Genomic DNA, 22,063 nt, shown 5'->3' with positions numbered 1-22,063 from the left:
CCTGCATGACCACATATTTTTAGTGCTTTATAAAAATGGGTTGAAACAGCAGATCAAAAGGACACCTAAACTGCTTACCCTTGATTTGTAAACTCCCTCTCTTTTGTGGGCTTACAACAATGCTTTGAATGTTAATTTTTGTGTGTGTGATTTATCTGCGAAATACTCTTTAAAGTATACTAAAATATTAATATTTAACTCATGAGCAGCATTTCTTGCTGCTGTCACACACAATAAAAATATTCTCTGTGGTGCCTTTGTTAAAATGACACACATGTCTTAAAGTGTCAAAATGGTAAAGCATCTTTCAAGGAATAAGGGGCTCACTCTGTGTTGGATCAAATCTATATTAATTTAACTTTCACCTAAGTAGCTGCAAATGTACATAATGTGCATAAATGCCTACTACATATTAAAAGAAACATGCTCTACAGAGATTCTCATTTATGCTAAACTGGAATAAACCATAATAGTTTTTAAAACTAATGTCTTTTGACTGGACAAACACATTGTTCTCCAAATTCAGTACAGACTCAAGATAATATGAATATCTGAAAATGACCCAAGGTGACTCAAACCTTCCTATAGCTCCAGTGCTGGTTACCCTTCATGCCATGACAGTCATACAGTGTGACAGGGCTACTGTGCGAAATAGCATCGAAGCAGAATTTTCTGGTGTGAAGAGGTTCCCCGGGGCGGATGTCTTCTCTCCAACCAAAGGTAAAGAGCTACAAAAAACCAGGCAAGATGATAATATATGGCTGTTTGAAAGACATTTAAAAACAAAAACCAAACCAGTGTATATGTCCTTCCTTTGCATGTCAAGGAAAAGGATTAATTAGGCACCAGTTGATGATATAGTGATTCAAAGTTCTGTTGGTTAAATGTGTGCATTAACACCACCACAGAACAAATATCACTACGGAACAACTGCTAGTTCTTGGCAGAAAACGAAAAATTCAGATTACAGGAATATTAGTTATTCTCCCAGTTCTAAGAAGAGGGGGAGAGTTCTAGTTAGTGACAGAAGAAATTAGTAAACCTTTGGAATCTCATACGTAGGCAGCATTTCATAGAATCATTGACAACACAGGTGCAAAATAGTCAGGGAGTTCAGAAGATCATCCTAGCTTAGCCTCACGCGCACAGCATTTTTCTGATCTTCACTTAGAAATCACTGGGGTAGCATCTCAGTCAGTTACATAGACAGATCATTCCCTCTGCTAAATTTTTGTCATGTTTAACCTACAGTTTCTTTTATTTATATGGTATAATATCATTTCCTCTCTTTTGCCCCCCTTTCCCAAGCCAGACATTAAGTTCTATCCACCTCCCTCCTCTACAACTTGTGATGTACATGCAAATCATTAAAGCCCTTCTTCATGTGGTTCTGAGAGAGATTCTGGATGTTTACGGTCAGTAACAGTATCCTGCTCAATCAGACATCAGCTGCCTGATGTTACTGCGCAGCACCACAAAACTTTCATTCGTAAGATGCAGGAGACAGGCCTGACAACATCAGATTTAAAGATCTGGCATTTTCCTTTCATGTGAGACAGTGTGAAATACAGGTCACAAGTTTTAAGTTTAATATATTGGTATTAGTTCTTCAGTACTGTACTATCTCCTCAGCAGATTTCATTTGAAAGCTGGTATATTTTATGGTGCCAACTCTTAGCTCATTGAATAGCTGTCGATTTCCAGGTAGTCTCAGTTACACCTATGTAAATCCAGGCCATTGCAGTCAAGAAGATCAGAACTTGGCCCTGAGTACCTCTGTCTTAGGGTGCATATTTTAACCCTTTCATTGTTCTAGTCATCCTCTGAATTCTTTCTGAAAGTGATGCTCTGTTTAAAATGAAGTGTCGCAAATGATGCACTGTGCTCCAAGTGTGGCTGTATAGAGATGGTATAGAGAGGAATTATTACCTCCCTTGGCCTGCAGGCAATCCCACTATATGTACAGAACATATCAGAACAATATTTGCTCCCCCTCCACCCCACTGCATCTCATTGTGAGCTCATGTTCTCTTGGTTATCTGCTGTCATTCCCTATTTGTTTCTGCATTACAGGTTCTCTAGCCAGCATTTTCCTTGTTTGGCCCTGTGCTGTGCTTATTATTTCCACCTTCCCTCAGAGTATTGTTTTACATTTATCTACAGTAAAGGACGGTGGACGGCTTTAACATGGTTTTTAAACCAATCCTTGCTTTGAAAAGGTTAAGTCACTTTCTCCATTTCTTTGTGCTTCCCATACCCCCTGCCGTGGTACCTTTTTAAGTCATCAGCAATGAGAGAAGCAGGATTTGGCACTGCGGAAGCAAGGCTGCTGCTTCAAAAAAGTATAAGCCTTAAAAAAAATTATCACTGTTAGTCTGCAAGCCAAGTTACACGCCTGAGGCTCAAAATAACCAACGGTAGACATTAATGCAAAGCTGGGAATCCCAGCTTCTGAATGGTGTGGAACAGAGGTTCTGAAACTCTCTCATTCTGTTGACTATTTTGTAAGAGACAGAGCCTCTCATGGGCCATTTTCTAATCTCTCACTGCTTAATTCTCAAAATATGTCATTCAGCATACCAGCAGGAAGGGCGCTACAGACACTGGTGATCTAGAAAAGTTAGATGCCTGCAAATCACCAGGGCCTGATGAAATGCATCCTAGAATACTCAAGGAGTTAATAGAGGAGGTATCTGAGCCTCTAGCTATTATCTTTGGAAAGTCATGGGAGACGGGAGAGATTCCAGAAGACTGGAAAAGGGCAAATATAGTGCCCATCTATAAAAAGGGAAATAAAAACAACCCAGGAAACTACAGACCAGTTAGTTTAACTTCTGTGCCAGGGAAGATAATGGAGCAAGTAATTAAAGAAATCATCTGCAAACACTTGGAAGGTGGTAAGGTGATAGGGAATAGCCAGCATGGATTTGTAAAGAACAAATCGTGTCAAACCAATCTGATAGCTTTCTTTGATAGGATAACGAGTCTTGTGGATAAGGGAGAAGCGGTGGATGTGGTATACCTAGACTTTAGTAAGGCATTTGATACGGTCTCGCATGATATCCTTATCGATAAACTAGGCAAATACAATTTAGATGGGGCTACTATAAGGTGGGTGCATAACTGGCTGGATAACCGTACTCAGAGAGTAGTTATTAATGGCTCCCAATCCTGCTGGAAAGGTATAACAAGTGGGGTTCCGCAGGGGTCTGTTTTGGGACCGGCTCTGTTCAATATCTTCATCAACGACTTAGATGTTGGCATAGAAAGTACGCTTATTAAGTTTGCGGACGATACCAAACTGGGAGGGATTGCAACTGCTTTGGAGGACAGGGTCAAAATTCAAAATGATCTGGACAAATTGGAGAAATGGTCTGAGGTAAACCGGATGAAGTTCAATAAAGACAAATGCAAAGTGCTCCACTTAGGAAGGAACAATCAGTTTCACACATACAGAATGGGAAGAGACTGTCTAGGAAGGAGTATGGCAGAAAGAGATCTAGGGGTCATAGTGGACCACAAGCTAAATATGAGTCAACAGTGTGATACTGTTGCAAAAAAAGCAAACGTGATTCTGGGATGCATTAACAGATGTGTTGTAAACAAGACACGAGAAGTCATTCTTCCGCTCTACTCTGCGCTGGTTAGGCCTCAACTGGAGTATTGTGTCCAGTTCTGGGCACCGCATTTCAAGAAAGATGTGGAGAAATTGGAGAGGGTCCAGAGAAGAGCAACAAGAATGATTAAAGGTCTTGAGAACATGACCTATGAAGGAAGGCTGAAAGAATTGGGTTTATTTAGTTTGGAAAAGAGAAGACTGAGAGGGGACATGATAGCAGTTTTCAGGTATCTAAAAGGGTGTCATCAGGAGGAGGGAGAAAACTTGTTCACCTTAGCCTCTAATGATAGAACAAGAAGCAATGGGCTTAAACTGCAGCAAGGGAGATTTAGGTTGGACATTAGGAAAAAGTTCCTAACTGTCAGGGTAGTTAAACACTGGAATAAATTGCCTAGGGAGGTTGTGGAATCTCCATCTCTGGAGATATTTAAGAGTAGGTTAGATAAATGTCTATCAGGGATGGTCTAGACAGTATTTGGTCTTGCCATGAGGGCAGGGGACTGGACTTGATGACCTCTCGAGGACCCTTCCAGTCCTAGAGCCTATGAATAATCTATGGACCTTGAGAACCGCTGCCATACAGAATGTATTGATACTCAAGTTACCAGCTTGTGTCCTCATCTCCCTCCATTTCAATTATTGCATGATTTCTCTAGATGATAGCTTGGAGACTGATAGAGATAAATGTTGTGCATCTTATCCTGTCTGAAACCTGAGAATTCTCATTTTCTAATATACAGCTTTCATTCCCAGCCCTAGTGGTCTGAGCAATAATGGACCTTAAACCTTCAGACTATTCGGGCTTTTTTTTTTCCTTTGTCTTCTCAAATTGTTCCCTTTTGAAACAATATCTACTCTTCTTTCTGCAAGTGCTGCCTCTCCCTGGTGTTGCCATAATAAAAGCAAAGTCAGCAGGGACTGGAACTCCCTCTTAGAACTTCCCAGAAAAGGAGAAAATTAGATTGGAGAGAGGAGCAACTGGCCCAAAACAAATATTAAAATCCTGTATTTACAGAGACAGTTCCACTCTTTCATTCTCATTACTTTACACTGGCTCATCGTTTTGTGATTTCAGTCTATCTCCACTGTCCTGGGAATTCTGCTTAGTTTCATATCAAGTCCGGTATTTTATCCTCCAGCTAATGTGTAAAGATATTATATGGTAACAGTCCCAGTGATGAGCTCCATGATACTCCACTTGTTACTTTCCTCATAATTTGATGCTGTTGCCCCTTTGGCTCACACTATTACCAATTTTGGGGGCTTGCAGGATTGTTTTCATTAGGAGGAGAAATGGATGATAGAAATCAGCCCTGTTTATTTACAAAGAACATACAGTATTTCCTTGAACATGACAGGAACAAACAGGCAGTTTCCTTGTTCACAATTTCCAAATGTTCCTGAATGTTCCAGTCAATTCTATGCCACAGGGAGCTCTCTCTCTGTGCTCCTTCTCAGGACCACACTCATCCCTTGCCAAACAATCCCTTAACCTATTGTTTAACTTCTCCTCATGAGTTGTGCTAAGTACCATGCCGCCAAAACTGCCTGGGCAGAAGCTTCTATTGTTTCCAGCAGTTCCTCCCACCCTGAAAGAAGTGTGCTTCACACGCCCATTGGCTTTACCCAGGTCTGTGATCTGCTTAGATCAACGGCCTGCTCATGGTAGTCATTAACAACTTCCAGCATAACAACATTGTTCTGTTAGTAATTACCCTTGTTTATGGTCTGTCAGTCAGTATTGTGTCCACTCTACAGGGTTAGCTTTAGCCAGACAGCATATTTCCAATTTTCTACTAGTTTGTGATATGGGACTGTATTAAAGTCTAGATAATTATATCCACTGAATTCTCTGCATTCACTAAAGCTGTAATAGTGTCAAGACAGCTACAGTTTGTTTGGTACAAATGTCCTTTGTAAACTCATGTTGCTTATCACTCATTGCCTTTTTCTTAGGGCTTGATTGTGTGTGGTATAGGAAACTACTGCTGAATGCTTTCAACTCTCACTGAAGTTGGTGGAATCAGAGCACCTAACATCTGAGGGCTAGACTGTGACTTGGATTACATGCCTATGTAAGAGACTAAGAGCTCCCCCATCCCAGTTTAGGCTGCTTGGATGTTTGTTCTGGGTGTTTAGGTGGAAGGAGGTGTTGAGTGCCCACCTTCTGCCTGTCCCTTCTTCCCCAGAGCATATGAACAGGGAGGGCACAGAGCCATGACTTTACTCTGCTATTTGCAAACCAGTACAGCTGAACCTGGACAGGCAGGTGTTATTGCTGCCGGCACATCCCAGTTTACTTGTCTGGTCCCTCACCCAGGGCTCTGCCTGAAGTCAGAATCTAGCCCTTAGAAGTAAGAGATGGAAAAGACCTATTTATTCATCCAGACTGGCTCACTGCCAGTACAAGCTTGTTTCCTACAACATATTATTTTTATTCCTTTTGTTTTCCTTTCTGTTGAAGTGTCCTGGATCTTCATATTTAAAACTCTGAAACTACAGAGTTGCACATCTGCAGTCCTCTGATCCCTCACTCCTCACCAGGAATTTAAAAACGACCACAAGCCTTTTGTCTGCAGTTTTGCCTTTGGAACCTTGGGATAGAAGGTCATCTTTCAGACTACTGCAGGCTGCATAAAGGTGTGCCAGCTAGAAGTGCTGCCAAGAGATTCATCTTTATTTCCTGCCCCCAGTTACATGATGTGAGCAGGGGCAGCTCTAGAAATTTTGCTGCCCCAAGCATGGCAGGCAAGCTGCCTTCCATGGCCTGCCAGTGGAGGGTCTGCTGGTCCCGCGCCTGCGGGAGATCCACCGAAGCCGTGGGACAAGCGGACCCTCCGCAGGTAAGCCGCCAAGGGCAGCCCGCCTGCCGTCCTTGCGGCACCAGCAGAGCACCCCCCGCGGCTTGCCGCCCCAAGCACGCGCTTGGCATGCTGGGGCCTGGAACCGCCCCTGGATGTGAGTGAAGTCATAAAAAATGTAATATCACTGTCTCCTGGCAAGGTCAGCATACATTAACTCCTGTTATACAGGTCATATCTTGCCACTAATTTTTCTACTGAACTCCCAGAAATTTCTATGGCAAGTTATCAAACTGGATCAATAGCAAATATGCTATTAAAAAAAAGACATAGGTACAGTAATAAAATACTTGATACCCTAATTAACATTTTTGATTTCTATTGGCAAATACAGAAATCAGGATACAGAGCTAGCAAAAATTAGAATCATGTATTTACAACCCTGCTGGAGCACCCTTTTAACCAGGCCCATTTTCATGGATTTCTGACAAATCTCAAGGGAAATTACACATTTACATTCTCATTCCTTGTGAGACATTTCACTTAGAATATTTAAACTAGAAAATGTACTTAAAGCCTATTGCAGGTACCATTCCTGCACTGGCAGTAAGATAAGCTAATGATCTTGCAGGTCTATTTCATCTTACATTTCTGTGATTCTCAGATTCTTTTCTTTCTTTAACTGGCAGCTTTGAAAAACTGAGTAAAATGATCCTAGCCCTGTCTCATGGGATGCAGCCCTCATTCCCAGACTGGTGCCTCCTCCGTGGTCTGCACACCATCACTCTGTCTCTGCTCCTGCCTATGACTCCCATGGACAGCAGGTGAACCTGCCCTTCGTGAAGGCTAGCCCTCCAGCTCCTCCCCTTCCACCTGAGCCCCATCCCCCTACCCACTGGAGACCTAAGCCTGCAGCCAGAGGACTGCCCGGGCCAGCCCGAGCCACCGCAGCCCCTGGCTGGAGCTGAGCCCCCTTGGGCTTCAAGGAAGAGAGGGGGAGCAAAGGTGGAGCCTCAGGGCGGGGCATGGGCAGGATCACGGCCTGAGTTAGGGGAGACTAAACCCTAAGCACCCAGAACTGCAGTGTCCTCTTCTCAACAGCCCTCCAGCTAGGTTGCCATCTGTGTTTCCCCCTTTTGGGAGGGGTATCTCTGTCCAACAGTCCAGCCACTTTCCCATTGGTGAGTAGGGGGACCTGGGCCTGCCCACTACTGCAGGACCCAACCCAGGGACCCTGTAAATAGTAGCTTCCTGCTGCTCCCCTGTAATCTCTGTCAGTGCTGCTCTATTTCCCTAGGCCACTTCCCATCAGGACACTCAGCTGATCAGTCCTAGGAGCCAACCACTACTTTGTCCAAGGTGCTTATGTTCTCTTTGCCCTCCAGGGACAGAGTCTTTACTCCCTGGACTCCCAGCAGCAACTGACCCTGCTCTTCCAGTTGATATAAAAAATGAAGGCAGGCATTTCTGATCACCCTTAGCTCCACCAGGCTGATGTGGAGGGTGGTTTATTGGGGTAACCATCTGCCCTGTACAGTATGAATGGCCAGGTCTGCCCCCCACCCATCCCAACAGATTGCAGTTACCGTTGGCACCAGTCGGCGGAAGGGAACTTCTACACCTACACTTTGATGATTCTTCACCAGTCTGGGGAGTGTTTTACCTGTTGAGGAACTTATACCTATTGGTATAAGCTGTGTCTGCTTGGTGAGTAAGTTGTTCTGAGCCATCCCTAGCGACAGTGAAGGCATAATTGAATATGATCTGTCACAAAAGTGGAAGAACGTAATGGGACCCACAAGCTGAAGACCGTTGTTGACTGAGGTTTGGGGGCTCACCTGAACAGACCTACCAAGGTTTGATAGCCCTCAGCATCTATCCATGGCAAGAAATTCACTGGCTACCAGGGAATCCAAAGATGTCCCTGTAAACTGTATATTTTGTACTGGAGTCAGGGTGAATAGTTCCACATTCAACTGCAGGCCCAAGTCCAGGAAAAGGCAAGTGTCCTCTGCATAGCAGAGAACACCTCCACGTAAGACCAACTGTTGGGGTATGAAAACAGTACCATTGCCTGTCAATGCAAGTAGGTGGCCATTACCACTATAACTTTTGAGAACACCCTCTGAGCCAAGGAAAGGCCAAACACAGGAGCACTCGGTATTGAAAGTAGTCCTGACCTATAACAAAATGCACATATCTTCTGTAAGATGGGTGACTTGCTATGTGGAAGTCTTTGTCATTAGCACAAGGAAGTATTTTGTGCAGAAACCTCTTCTGTTTGTGCTGAGCAGGAACAGGTTCTGTCGCTCAGGTAGAAAGAAGGGAGTTTATTTTCTGTCTTAATAAGAGCTCATGAGAGGGGTCGCTGAAGGGGGATGGAAAAGGGAGGTAAAGTGAATGGTGTAAACCGTTATTACTTCTAGTACTAATTTGAGGTGATATGTTCCCAAGCTGGATGAAAATGGAAAAGAGGTCTCCAAATGGGGGGAAGGTGGGCAAATGATTGTAGCTGACATGTCCAGAGAAATGGGAGGGTTTAAACTCTTGACTATCCTGTAAAAACTGATGATTAGAAGCAGCTGCTTGCTGTGAACTAGTGTCAGATGAATAGGCACCGACTCTGTGGGTGCTCTGGAGCTGGAGCACCTACGGGGAAAAATTAGTGGGTGCTCTGCACTCACTGGCAGCCAAGCTCCCCACCCTGCCTCCCCACCCCACCCCACCTCACCTCCTCCTCCTCCCCCAAGTGCGCCATGTCCCAGCTCCTCCGCCTACCTCCTAGTGCTTGCTGCCACCAAAGAGCTGTAGCAAGCTCCGAGAGGGAGGGGGGAGAAGCGGGAATGTGGCATGCTCAGGGGAGAAGGCAGGGAAAAGGCAGGGCCAGAGCAGGGATTTGGGGAAGGAGAGGACAGAATTGGGGTGGGGACTTTGGGGAAGGGGTTGGAATAAGGTCTGGGAAAGTGGTGGGCCAGATGAGGGGGGGAGTTGGGGCGGAGGGGATTCAAGCACCCACCGGCACAATTAGAAGTTGGCGCCTATTGTCAGATGGATTAGTGTATTTTTTTCTCAGGAAACTCTCTCTTTTTTGGAAGTTCCAAAGGTCTCTGAAACCCAGAGAAACCCAGAGAATTGTATTGGGCTGTTTGGGATCTACTAAATTTCCTTTTGTTCACAGGAGTGTAGATACCCAATGAATCCAATGCGGCTCTAAAGTCTTTTAGAGCATGGAGTGATTCACTAGTATTCTTTTGGAACAACTTCAGTCCGTCAAATGGGAGATCCTCTATTGTATTCGGGACCTCTCTGGGGAACCCAGATAATTGCAACCATTTAATTGCCTTGTGCATCACTTCTGCAGCGAAGATAGAATGAACGGAGGTATCTGCAGCACTTAAGATCCTTGAAGGGCTGTCCTAGCCATTAATGGTCCCTCAGCAACAATAGCCTGAAATTGTTTCCTTTGGTCTGGAGGAATGTGTTAAATAACAGACTTAAACGTCATATAATTTGTGAAGTTGTATTTGGCTATTAACACCTGGTAATTTGCAATGCAGAATTGTAGGGTTGCATATGAGTAAGATTTTCACCATAGAAGGTCCAGATGCTACTGGCCTCTCTCATATGGGGTGAACTTATGTCAGTGGTGTTTACTTCATTCATTCACCACATCAAGCACCAAAGAGTTGGTGGAGGGTAGGAGAACAGGAACTCACAGTCCTAGGAGGGAACATAATATTTTTATTGGCTCTCTTACACAGAGGTGATATTAAGGTTTACCAAATTGTTTTTGCAGGTTTCAGGAGAGCCTCATTCAGAGGGCAGATGACTCTGGATGGAGTTGCAGAATGGAGAATATCCAACCATTTGGGGTTGTGATTCTTTGATTTGCTTGAGAGGTATCTGTAGGGAGTCTGTCATCTGTTTGACAAGTTCTTGCAATTGCTGAAAATCATCATCCATAGAAAGAGAAGATACATTACAACCTCATCAGGTGATGAGGACAAGATGTTAGTCTGAGGGGTAACTTCTTTGCCTGCCCTAGCCTTTTGATCCACAAACATATCCTGTTGAATGATGTGTTGGGAAGGAAAATTTTGTGCCTCCCTATCATTCTGATGGGACAGGCTTGGGGCCCTGGAGAACTGTTGGTGATAACTGCCCCTGGGTCCCAATATGGCCACTGAGGTCTATATAGGAGTGGTGGTGGCAGCTAAGGTTGCTGCCACCAAGCAATATGTGCTAAGCTGAAGTAATCCCTGTCTCCTCTATGGCTCTTGATACTGGTGAGCAATGGAGACTCTGGATCAGCAGTCACCGATAAGTTCATTAGGTACCTCAAGTGTTGCGGTACTGCATGTAGTAATGGTGCTGACTGTAATCGCGGAGCCGAGCAGACAGTATGCTTCTCCCTGACAGATGGTACCAAAGACTTTGAGCGTTCTGAAGTAGCTACTGATGTAGACAGGGGCTTGGTCATAACGTGGAACCGAAGAGCCTGTTACAGGAGATACAGGAAGAGTGATTATGTCTGACAGTACTGCTCTTCTATGCCCATATCTTCCAGACGACATAAGTGCCTTCTTGGAACCAGGTTTGCTGTTAGAGGTACAGGGTCTCTCTAACCCACCAGTACTGGAGAAACCCTTAGCTTCTGTGGTACTATGCCTCAAGGTGGAGGCTTCCGAGCCTATTGATTTGCTTGGAGAGCAAAGTCTTTTCAAGGTGGACTCATTAAAAGATGAGTTAGAGCTTCTCTTCTTTGGTTATTTAGAGGAGGTCTCTGAAGCCTTCCCCTTCCTAAGGGAGTACTGGGCCAAAGTCAATAGGTCACTAAGTACCCCCAGAGACTGATGTACAGGGGGTTCTACTGACTTGGCTCCACACCAGTTTGAAGCGAATGCTCCATCATTAACAGTCGCAGCTTGATTTCCTGTTTCTTTCTTGTCCTGGATTTGAGGGCTAAACAGAAGTTACATTTCAGCAGAACATGGGCCTCTCCTAAACAGTGAACACACTTAGAGTGTCTGTTGCTGAATGGGATGACCTCACGTCATGTGAGGTAGCGTTTAAAACACAGTGAACTGGGCATGCCCCTCTCTGGGAGGAAGGGCTCCCATGAAGTTCTCCAAATAAAAGTCAACAAACTAATTAACTACCTAGATCTAAATTAATCTAATCTAAACTAAACTAAACTAAAATTACCAAAGGCAAAGTAGCTGACATGCACTTGCTGCAGTCTCACTAAGGTACATCTCAGGCAGAGACAGCTGAGAAGGAACTGAGGGTACGTCTACACTGCACGATTATTTCGAATTAGCTTAAACCGATATTACAAAACAGATCTAATAAAATCGGTTTAGCGCGTCCACAGTGGGATCACGAAAATCGATTGTTTGGCCATTGTCCAAAGCTACCATCGATTTTCAGAGCGGCACTCGTGGGTAGCTGTTCCTCAGCCTATCCCATAGGTCCACTTCCGGTTTGGAGACAGTGCTGATGGTCAGAAAACATTGCCCCAAGGTGTGCCTGGGTACAGCCTTCACCCTCCCTGTTGTGGAAGGCAGAGACAACCCTTTGGCGCTTTTTCCGGAGTGCGTGAGCAACGCATCATAGCACAGCAATCCTGCGACCTGAGATCACAAACGGTATCCTGACCGTTGTCAACACTCGCGTATTCTCTGCCAGCAGAATTCAGTACACAGAGGTGACATTTACCAGCTACTCAAGAATATATTTATTTTTATTCTCTTTCACATGCTGGGGGGGGGGGAAGAGATGACGAGCTCTGTTCCTACCACGCAAGACACCGTGTTACTTAGCACAAACATTGGTGCGCTCAGCAAGATTGCAAATAGTTTTTCAGAGATGCCTGTGGAGACTGGTAGCTGTCTGTAGTCCCATCTACCCCTCCCTCTCTTCCATGGACATCCGTTTGAGTCTCGGGCTTCCGTAACGGTTTTGTTCACGCACCGCTGTGATCCTGGGAGTTTATTTTTCACGCATTTGCATTTCTGTTCTTTAACGGAGCTCTGATAAACAGATTTGCTCTCACCAATAAGTAACTCAGAAGTTCAGATCTAAGTACTTCCTCGTAAGGTTCAATGCAGGAGCTACTTTGCATTTGAAACTGCATCTGCCACCATTCGTGCTGATCAGAGCTGGACACGAAAGCGGAATATGTCATTCCTATAAGGTCTCGGGGCTCTCTCTCTGTTACCCGGGTTACCTCCGCATCCGAGTTCGGTGTGGACCCTAGGAGCGGTCAGTGGTTTGCACTGTGGTGCATCACCTCTAGGAGGCCAATAATGTCGATTTCTGTCCACACGAACCCTAATCCGAGTTATCACTATCGAATTTAGCGCTACTCCTCTAGTCTGGGAGGAGTTCCAAAATCGATTTAAGGAACCGTTTAACTCGATATTAATGATGACGTCGTGTGAACGGGTACAGCGTTAAATCGGTATATCGGCCATTAAACCGATTTAAAGTCGCAGTGTAGACCTGGCCTGAGGGAAGTTTGCCTCTGCAGCCCTATATAGCCTCAGTGTGGGGCATGAGGATTTCTAGGGTACATGCATAGGTTGAATGGATATTGCTAATGAAAATCTCTGGTCAAAGGTGCGTGGGGCTCACGTGCACCTGAAATGGAGCACCCATAGGGACACTACCTGAAGATGAAAAATAAGTTCCTCTTCAGATGAAAATTAGTTTGCATTTACGTTGCTTTAATTTTCTTTTAGAGATGATAATCCTCATAGTATTTATACTTTGAAACATTTCTTATTTTATTTAAGACTTTTTGTTGAAAGGTGGATAAGTATTCACAACTACATTCCCCGCAATTGAAAGAATAACTTTAGATTACAGTATAATCTCATTTTGAAAAGAAACCTCCAATTAGTTATTTCAAAATAAAATAGACTGTACCATTTTAACTTTAGAATCAAATTTACTCACCTGAATATTAAAAGTGATCAACTTTTCCCCTCTTCTGTTGCCCTAGTTTAATCGCTGAAAAGCTCCATCTTTATTGGTTTGGAGTATTGAAAAGCTTTATTGGTTTGGAGTATTGAAAAGCTCCTAGAGTTAAAAATTCATTAACCTTTCTATCTTCTTTCACCCCATATGGTATTCTGCTTGTCTAGAGCTGCCCTCTGCTGGTAAATGTTTGAACTACATATTTCAAATTTCAGCCAATCTATTGAAAAGCAGAGTGAAATGAATACAAACAACTCAGAGTTTGATTCTATAGGGTGCTGACCACCTTCAACATCCAGGGAGTCCAAGAGAGTTGGAGGTGCTCAGTAGCACCCAAAGTAGCAGTCTGCCACTTGGAGGACTGACCCCTAAATTATTAAAATATTTGTATTATATACTTTACTTGAATTTAATGCACATTAAATATCTGCACTAGAACTTGCCAGTTTTTTCTGAAGTTGTTAATCACTTACACTTATCTGTCTGCTAAAGTTAGGGCTTCAATAGTCCTTTCCCAATGAAACCGCACTGTTATTTTCAAAGACATATTCTCTTGCATTGTTCTGCATAATATTCTGTGGCATAAATGCACATATGATTACGTGTCAGCGATACAGGAATAATTTAGATTGTCTGTGAAGCATAGATCAGTCAGTTTAAAGAGGTACCATTGTTCTGATTCTCTTCTTACACTGGTTTTACATGGGTTTAATTTCATTTACTTTGATGGAATTACTACTGATCATTAATGTTGGGGAGACTAGAACCAAACTCATAGTATTTTTTTTTAAATTAAATCTGCTTAGTGTCACTGTAATATTCAGAAAATCCTGCAGTCATTTATTTCCAACCATCGCATCTTTCCAAAAATTCTCCCACCTTCTATTCCATCCCTCCCTTTCGACACAGGAATTTGATTTCAGTGGAAGTTAGGTGCCTAAGCACCTTTGAGGATCTGGGCCTAGCTGTCTTCTTTAAAGATCAGTTCCATTCTCCTTCTCCACTATTTTTTCCATAGGCACCCTCCCCATCCCCTTCTGCCCTCCCGCCTACTGGTGGGCCCCGCCAAACTCTCTCCCCTGTCACCAAGGTTTCTTGTGCCTTTTCCTGCATTCCCTCTACCCATTCCCTCTTGCTTCCTAACCTGACCTCTAATTCATAGATTATAAAGCCAGAACAGACCACTGTGATAATCTGGTCTGACCTCCTGCATAACATAGGACTTCCCTGCATTAATTCCTATTTGAACTAGAGCACCTCTTTTAGAAAAACATCCAATCTTAATTAAAAAAATATTCAGTCACGCAGAGTCCACCACAAACCTTGATAAATTGTTCCAGTGGTTAATTCTATCACTATTAAAAATGTGCACCTTATTTCTGGTCAAAATGTATCTACTTCAACTTCCAGCAATTGGATTTTTTTTTAATACCTTTGTCTGCTAGATTGAAGAGCCTTATCAAATTTCTGTTCTTCATGTAAGTACTTACAGACTGCACTCAAATCAATCCTTAACCTCCTAGCCTCACTCTCGTCTCCACGGATTTCAACCTTCTCTCTCTCCTCCCCGTCTGCCCCCGCATTCTCAAAAAGCTGTCCCTTTACTCCAGCTCATTCAAGTACCATCCCAGCACCCTGCTTTCCTTCAGTTCCGAACAGTAGGAGCAGAAGCAGCCAAAGGAGGATTGTTGCACTGGGATGAGAGAGGACAAAATGGGGCTCTGGCCAGGCCCACCCATCCACCGTAACAGAATCGCCCTGGATTCAGGACTGTGCAGGGACTATGACCCAGGTGGTGCTTCCCCTCTTCCCTTCCCCTACCCTCCTCCTCAGCATATGGCTTTGGAGAAAAATAGCAGAGAGCAGCTAGCCAGCCAGTAATGGTTGTAGTAGAAGCAGCCAAACCAGGGATCTTTCAGTGTTCAGAGAACTTTCTACAGTTTTGACTGCACTCTCTCTGCTCTGTGTTGATTGGCTGTTTGCTCCAACCCTCTGCCTCCCTCACAGTCTCTTCACCTCATGCTTATTACGCCCGCCCCTTTTACCTCTTTCTCCTTGGCCTTCCCTTTGCATTTAGCTTATCCCCTCTAAAGTAAACCGCCTGCACCCCCCAAAAATATTGGAAACTACACAGTGTTTGTTGCCATCACATGGTTCACCCTCCTAGTGTATTAGATTCATTCTTACGCCCCATGTCTGTCCTGTCTATTGAGACAGTAAACTCATCAGGCCAGGGACTATATACTAATACAGTGCCTAGCATAATTATTGGTTGGCTCTTGGGCACTGTCCTAATAAACATGACTGATAATAAATTAATGTCCTTTTTTTTTTTTTTATATTACCACCTTTTCCTTTCTGGCCTCTCTGAATCCACATGGTTACTATTGGAAACATATATTGCTTACTTCTACCCCAAATTCATTTAAAACATAGCTGCTAAGATCATTTTCTTGGCCACTGACCTGACCCATCTTTGAATCCACCATATTTGAAATCTTTTGATCTCATTTCCAGTCATTAGGGTTATTCGACTGAAGGGACAAGGAGGAGACATGTCTGGTAGGCTCCTCTGCTCTTTTATAACACAGATGTGGATATTTCATGACAAACATGTCCACTTTCAGAAATGCTAAGAGCTAAATAAATCAAAGTCAACATTGTTGTGTAACTAAGCAAAAATCAGAAGCCTAAAGAACTTCTGCGCATAACTCTTCTTTCCATAAATGAAGCTAGGGGAAAATAGCAAAAAAAAAAGATGACTAGTGGAAAACCTAAGGTAATATTAAGGTTTGCTTTGTAAAAGCTATTAAGGCCAACAATAAATTTTTAAAAAGTCCACACTGTGTTTAGACTTAGGAGGAGGAAAAAACCTCAGAAAAGTCTTTAGAATCTGGGGAAGAGAAACAACAATTTTACACTGCATTTTTCTTTATGTCGTTAAAATACCTGTTCATGTGACCACGTCCGTTCTGAGCCGTCCTTCACACAAACATCTAGCCTCAGCTCTGTCCCTGTGGCCCCATGTTTACTGTCCACACAGAGATTGGCTGCCACATTTCGAATCTGCAAAACCAAGCAGCAACAGTTCACATTATACAGCAGGCTGCAGAATAGGACTTCTGAGGAAGAGGATGTTGAGATTTGACTCTGTCTTGGTTTAATCAGAAACTAGAGCTATGGCTATAAGCACATTGCTTATGTATAATCAATGGGATTTTCTATGTGGCAGAGAGGCTGAAGAGATTGTATCCGGGAAATGATCTGTTCCTTCCTCTGCACCAGTATTTGAAAAATTCTGTAAAAAAATTGAGGTTACGTTTTGTATTAGAATAGTTTTGGGCATAAGGACTGGAATAAAAAAAAATCTTGGGAGGACACAGTTTAGTTTGATTGTTCCTCTCCTGCCAACAGAGCAAGCCAGATCAACTTCATTCAGAGGAAACTTCTGTTTGAACCTCTATCAGAATGCAGGGTGATATTTTTCTAAAGCTCAGACACACACAGTTCCAGTGCTTGTTTTTATTTTGACATTAAAATTGCTGCAGATAAGGTCAAATACTGGCATTTCATATGCAGAATCTTAAAGAGCACTTAAATTTGAACTGAAAATATGTTTGGAGCTTTGAGCGTCCCCTATTTTGTTTATATGGATTCTGAGGGCAATATGCAGTAGAACTTATTCTGAAAAAGAAAGTAACCTTTTGAGACCTAAGGTTACTTATTGTCAAGCAATAATTAGTCCTGCAGCTTCAGGACCATACACCATATATGTGGCACTGATTCAGTTCTTGGAAGACACAAATACTGAAAAGCAATGTGGAAACTGCCAGTGATAACGAGAGAAGATGCCAAGTTTATTCGGCATTACATGTTACTTAAATGCACTATTTAAAAATCTCTTGCACATCCAAAGTCTGGAGCTAAATATTTAGCTTTCCCTGTCAGACATATGTATGTAAATTGAGAAATTAACACACATGCTCAGAATATCACATACACATTACACATGTATATAATACACTTTAAATGGGTGTACAATTTGGCACTCTTTTCAAGAACATCAAAAATGGAGCGTGAATAGAGCAACAATTAACAATTACAATTTTCAGTGAAAACTTTTGTAGATAGTTATGATTATTGCCATTGAAAGTTATGCAAATAGAGGCACAGTCACTTTCAAATATTATGTACAAGCAGCACAGCCTTTTAATACAGAATAAAGCATTATTATTGACTCTCTCATATTGGAGGCAATGTAGTCTAGCTGAATGAGCTAAGAACTTTTGAATTCTAATCCTGGCTCTACCACTCAATTACTGTGTGACCTTAAACTAAAGCAGTGATACACAGACTTCAGTGGTTCAGGAGCCAAATTAGCGATCAACATTACCCCCAAAAGAGTCACAGTAGTGTGAATCCATTGTTTCATTTACAATAGTATTATATATCCATATTTGAACAGTATGATGGGAAATATTTATTTTGTTTTTTATATCTATATATATAAATAAAGGGCTGTCAAACTATTAAAAGTAATCGTGATTAATCGCAAGATTAAAAAAAGGTCATGATTAATCACAGTTTTAATTGCACTGTTAAACAATAATAGAATACCATTTGTTTAAATATTTTTGATGTTTTCTACATTTTAAAATATATTGATTTAAATTACAACATACCCTTACTTCTACACAGCTGCTATGGCTTGTGGTGTCTGGCACTCAGCTTGGAGCTCAAGGCGGGCTCCATTGTGTGTGTGTGTGTGTGTGTGTGTGTGTGTGTGTGTGTGTGTGTGTTGGGGGAGCGCTGTCTCTTTAAGCATGGCACTCATGAGCCTGAACACTTTTTCAGCCAGCAGCACCTGCTCTCAGCAGCACTCAGTCCCGAGTCAGCAGCAGACAGGATAGTCAGGATCCCTCTGTTCCTTGACCCCCAGCTCAGCGGGGACCACGTACATGGGTGGCAGGAGAGGGACATTCCAACATCAGCCTCCCATCCTACCACCTCCCACTCTGCGCAGCAGACAGAAGGCAGGCTCCTGGTCCTAAGCAGGTTGGCCAGGGGTGGCTCCATGTGAGGGAAGGAGGAGGTGGGAGCAGCAGTGGAGCAAGGTGTCAGGAGGAGGGGCATCTCTGCCCTGGAGGCATGCAGCAGTGCACCCCTGAGCAGGGCACTCTAGGTGGTTGCTCCCCTTGCCACCCCTAAGGCCGGCCCTCCCCAGGGGGAGGGGATGGTGCAGGCAACGGGGTGCCTCTCTCCCCAACCAGCCTCTGCTGAGCCCCATCTCCAGAGATGTGTGATTAATGCTCATTAAAAAAATAATGCATTAATTTGTTTTGAGTTTATCACATGCGTTAACTGCGATTGAGAGCCCTAGTGTATATATATTATTCTCACAGCAAAATGACTGACCAAATATTATTATTTTATCAACTGCAACTGGTTAATAACATAGTAAAAACATCCTGATTGTTGTTAATTAAATCACATAGTGTTTTAATATCATGTGCTGCAAAGAGCTGCAAGAGAGACATTAAAGAGCCACTTGTGCCTCCCAAGCCTCAGTCTGAGTATCACTAAACTACAGACTTAATTTCTCTGTTTCTCCCTTTGTAAAAAGGGGATGATAGTAACTACCTAGCTACCTTAGAATGGCGTTCTGAGGGTTAATTAGTTACTGTGTGTACAGTGCTGTATGAGTGCTATGTACAATTATTACTATTTTAGTTTCTAAGATGTCTGCAAGGGAAATAGTTGTCTAGTGTTACTGTAATTTGTGACCATATTGGGAATCTGAATTCAGGTTCTCAACACAATTGATGACTCAATCCCAGGCAGCAGGCAGGAGCTAAGCAGCACATTTAGCTCTCTAAGAGGATGGAGGAAATCTCTCTCTCTCTCAGTTCCTGCAGGCAGCTCCAGGAGTAGTATCAATAGACTCTAAAGGGAGTCATGTCTAACATGGAAGGATGATTGAGACCCAGACATATAATTTGAAGGGGATAAAGAAGAAAATGGGCAGAACTCATCCCTTTAGCCCTTCTGTGATTTAAATTAGCAGAAAACCTTTGAAAAGAATTTAAAGAGAGCAAGATAATACTAGAGGATCTTGATTTCTCCAGGTCCCTTCTTGTGGAGGAGAAGGAAGGTATTAAAGCAGATAGAATTTATGGCAACCCAGCTGGGATCAGGAGTTGTCAACAGATTGCTAGCCATTAGTCAGTCAGTCAGAGTCCTATCATGCGCCTGGCTTTATCTGGTGGTAGGTAGCAATTGTGGAGACAGGGAAATTATTCTGCAGCATATGGGAAAGGGTAGCTTCAATAATCACACAGTAATAACCACAGTAAAATGAGTTTACAAAAACACATAACTTCCACTTATGAAAAATGCTGCTCAAGCTAAGTGCATGGGAGACAGAGTTCATGTCAAAGTTCCTTGAAATTACAATACAGAATTAAAGCCTGTTTTTCGAAGATTCTGAGCTGTTTTCTTAATGTTCCACTCTTCATGTTATATACTCAAAGCACAGACATCAACTAAACCAGAGAGGCTATGAAACTAGTGTTAACAGTAAAATAAATACTTATTTCAATGTTTCACTTTTAAAGCCTTATGGTATTAGTAGGGCTTTCATATTTTTGTCCACTGAGGGAATTTTCTTATCCAATTCTTCTACATTTAAGGGACAGATTCAATCTATCATATACTGTTCCAGAGAGAGTTTTCCTTTTTAATGTTTCTTTAAGCTCACTTCCTCTCTGCCCAGTTCTCCGTTTCCCCTCTCCTCTTTCTACTAATGAAATACTCTTCAGCATTTGTTTCTCTGTTCTCTGCATTGTTGTGTGTATCCGTCCCAGTCCCATATCTCATCCTTTCTTTGCTTCTATCTACTCTTCCAGTCAGAGTGCATTATTTTATTTGGGGTGGGGAGAAGGGTTTGATAATAAAAGCATTTCAATGGGGCTCATACACCTGCTTTGTGGTACTTCTGTGCGGCCTTTGCCATTGTTAGAAACTGAATGGAGCTGTTCAAACTCTGTCAGAATGGCAGGGAATATTCTACAGAGAATCAGCACCACGCTGCCTGCAAATCCTACAAGATTCTTTTGTATAACAGGGTAAGGAAAGCAGGAAGTCTCAGACAACGTGTAGCTTTGTTGTTGCTTTTTCTTGATTAAGGAAGCATGCACCTGAGTCCCCCATTTCCAAAAACAGGCTAATAAGCATTTCTAAGTTATTGGGCTTTGATTTAAAACTACTGAAAAAATGGCAAGTCTGAATTTTCAAAAAGTTTTCCTCATTTGTACATATGCAATTATTGAGCAGCCTCCTAAATACACAGGGGCAGATTCTAATACTCATACATACAAAAGATAGAATGGTTACATGCAAAGTCAATTTGTTCACCCCCAATTTCTATTACACACAGCTGAGTATGCTTTAAAAAAAAAAAGCATTGAAGGGTTTTGTCTGGGCAAAAATGTAGACACAGAAACAAATGCCTGATTGAGGCCCCTTTAGAAGTCTGGCCCTTAAAATCCGCCATGTTAGAATTTGATGCAGGTGGAAACAATGCTGTCATCCAGAAAACACTGCAAACTTTGTATTTATGCCTTAATGTGCATCAAGATTCTGAAACACCATCACAGTGCATGCTGGGACAAAAACACTAATGAAGAGGGCTTAAATAGAGTTCATGCAGCATAACCCCAGAAAGGGTCCCAATGCTAGAGGATTCAGAGTAGCAGCCATGTTAGTCTGTATCTGCAAAAAGAATAGGAGTACTTGTGGCACCTTAAAGACTAACAAATTTATTTGACCATAAGCTTTCGTGGGCTAGAGGAGTGAAGGGGAAGCTACTAAGAGTCTGGGGACTTGTACGCCCTGGCTCTCCCTGCTTTCCTTGCTGCTCCTGCACTTGGGAAAAAGAATGTATTGATGGAGAGGAACTTATGCTGCTGTAGGTTCCAGCTCCTTTTGCTTAAAGTGTATATCTACTCAGCAATAAAAGACCTGCAGCATGGCTGTGGCTGGCCTGGGTCAGCTGACTCAGGCTCACAGGGCTTTGGCTGTGGGACTAAATACGGTAGTGTAGACATTTCAGCTGGAGCTTGGGCTCCAAGACCCTATGGGGGTAGAGGGGGAGAGTCTAAAAGCCTGAGCTCCAGCCCAAACCTGAATATCTGCACTGCAATTTTTGGCCCTGCAAGCCAGAGTCAATTGACTCAGGCCCTGAGACTTGGTGCTGCAGGTTTTTCATTGCAATATAGACATACCCTAAGTGTCCAGGCCATAAAGAGCAGGCACTGGCTCCCCATGGGCCTAGTGGTGGGGTCAGGTTTGCAAGCTGCAACTTGTCTTCTCTATACTAGGATTTTAACAATTGTTAGCTAACATATGCTAACAAGACACCTCTTTCCTAGTGTAGACAATACCTAGGAAGAATTTCGCCGAGAAGAAAGGGACTTGGCACATTGGATTGCGAGGTCATTCAGTACATAGAGGGAAACATGGAAGGAGGAACATGCCATGAAACAAAATCTGAAACATGGGCCAGAGTGGGATTGTGAAAAGCCTTAGAGGCAAGACGTTTAAACCGTGCAGGCCTTAAAAGTGAGGATGAGGGGGCATCATCCCTTGCTAAATCTTCTGCACC

The 22,063-nt window shown here is 43.0% G+C and overlaps 1 protein-coding gene across 2 annotated transcripts in view; it reads right to left on the bottom strand.

The window, feature by feature from the left end:
* GALNTL6 (polypeptide N-acetylgalactosaminyltransferase like 6) overlaps positions 1 to 22,063 on the bottom strand; it is a 919,665-nt gene that overhangs the window by 4,674 nt on the left and 892,928 nt on the right. For both annotated transcript variants that reach the window (XM_075066784.1, XM_075066785.1), the window contains exons 11-12: positions 16,351 to 16,467; positions 579 to 728 (exon numbers count right to left, since the gene is read on the bottom strand). In XM_075066784.1, coding sequence (XP_074922885.1) covers positions 579 to 728; positions 16,351 to 16,467 — 267 coding nt within the window. The remainder of the gene's footprint in view (positions 1 to 578; positions 729 to 16,350; positions 16,468 to 22,063) is intronic.

The sequence above is a fragment of the Chelonoidis abingdonii genome, chromosome 5 (assembly GCF_003597395.2).
Source record: "Chelonoidis abingdonii isolate Lonesome George chromosome 5, CheloAbing_2.0, whole genome shotgun sequence".
NCBI lineage: Eukaryota > Metazoa > Chordata > Testudines > Testudinidae > Chelonoidis > Chelonoidis abingdonii.
The sequence above is the reverse complement of the archived record's forward strand: the minus strand, read 5'-3'. Positions and strand labels throughout refer to the sequence as shown.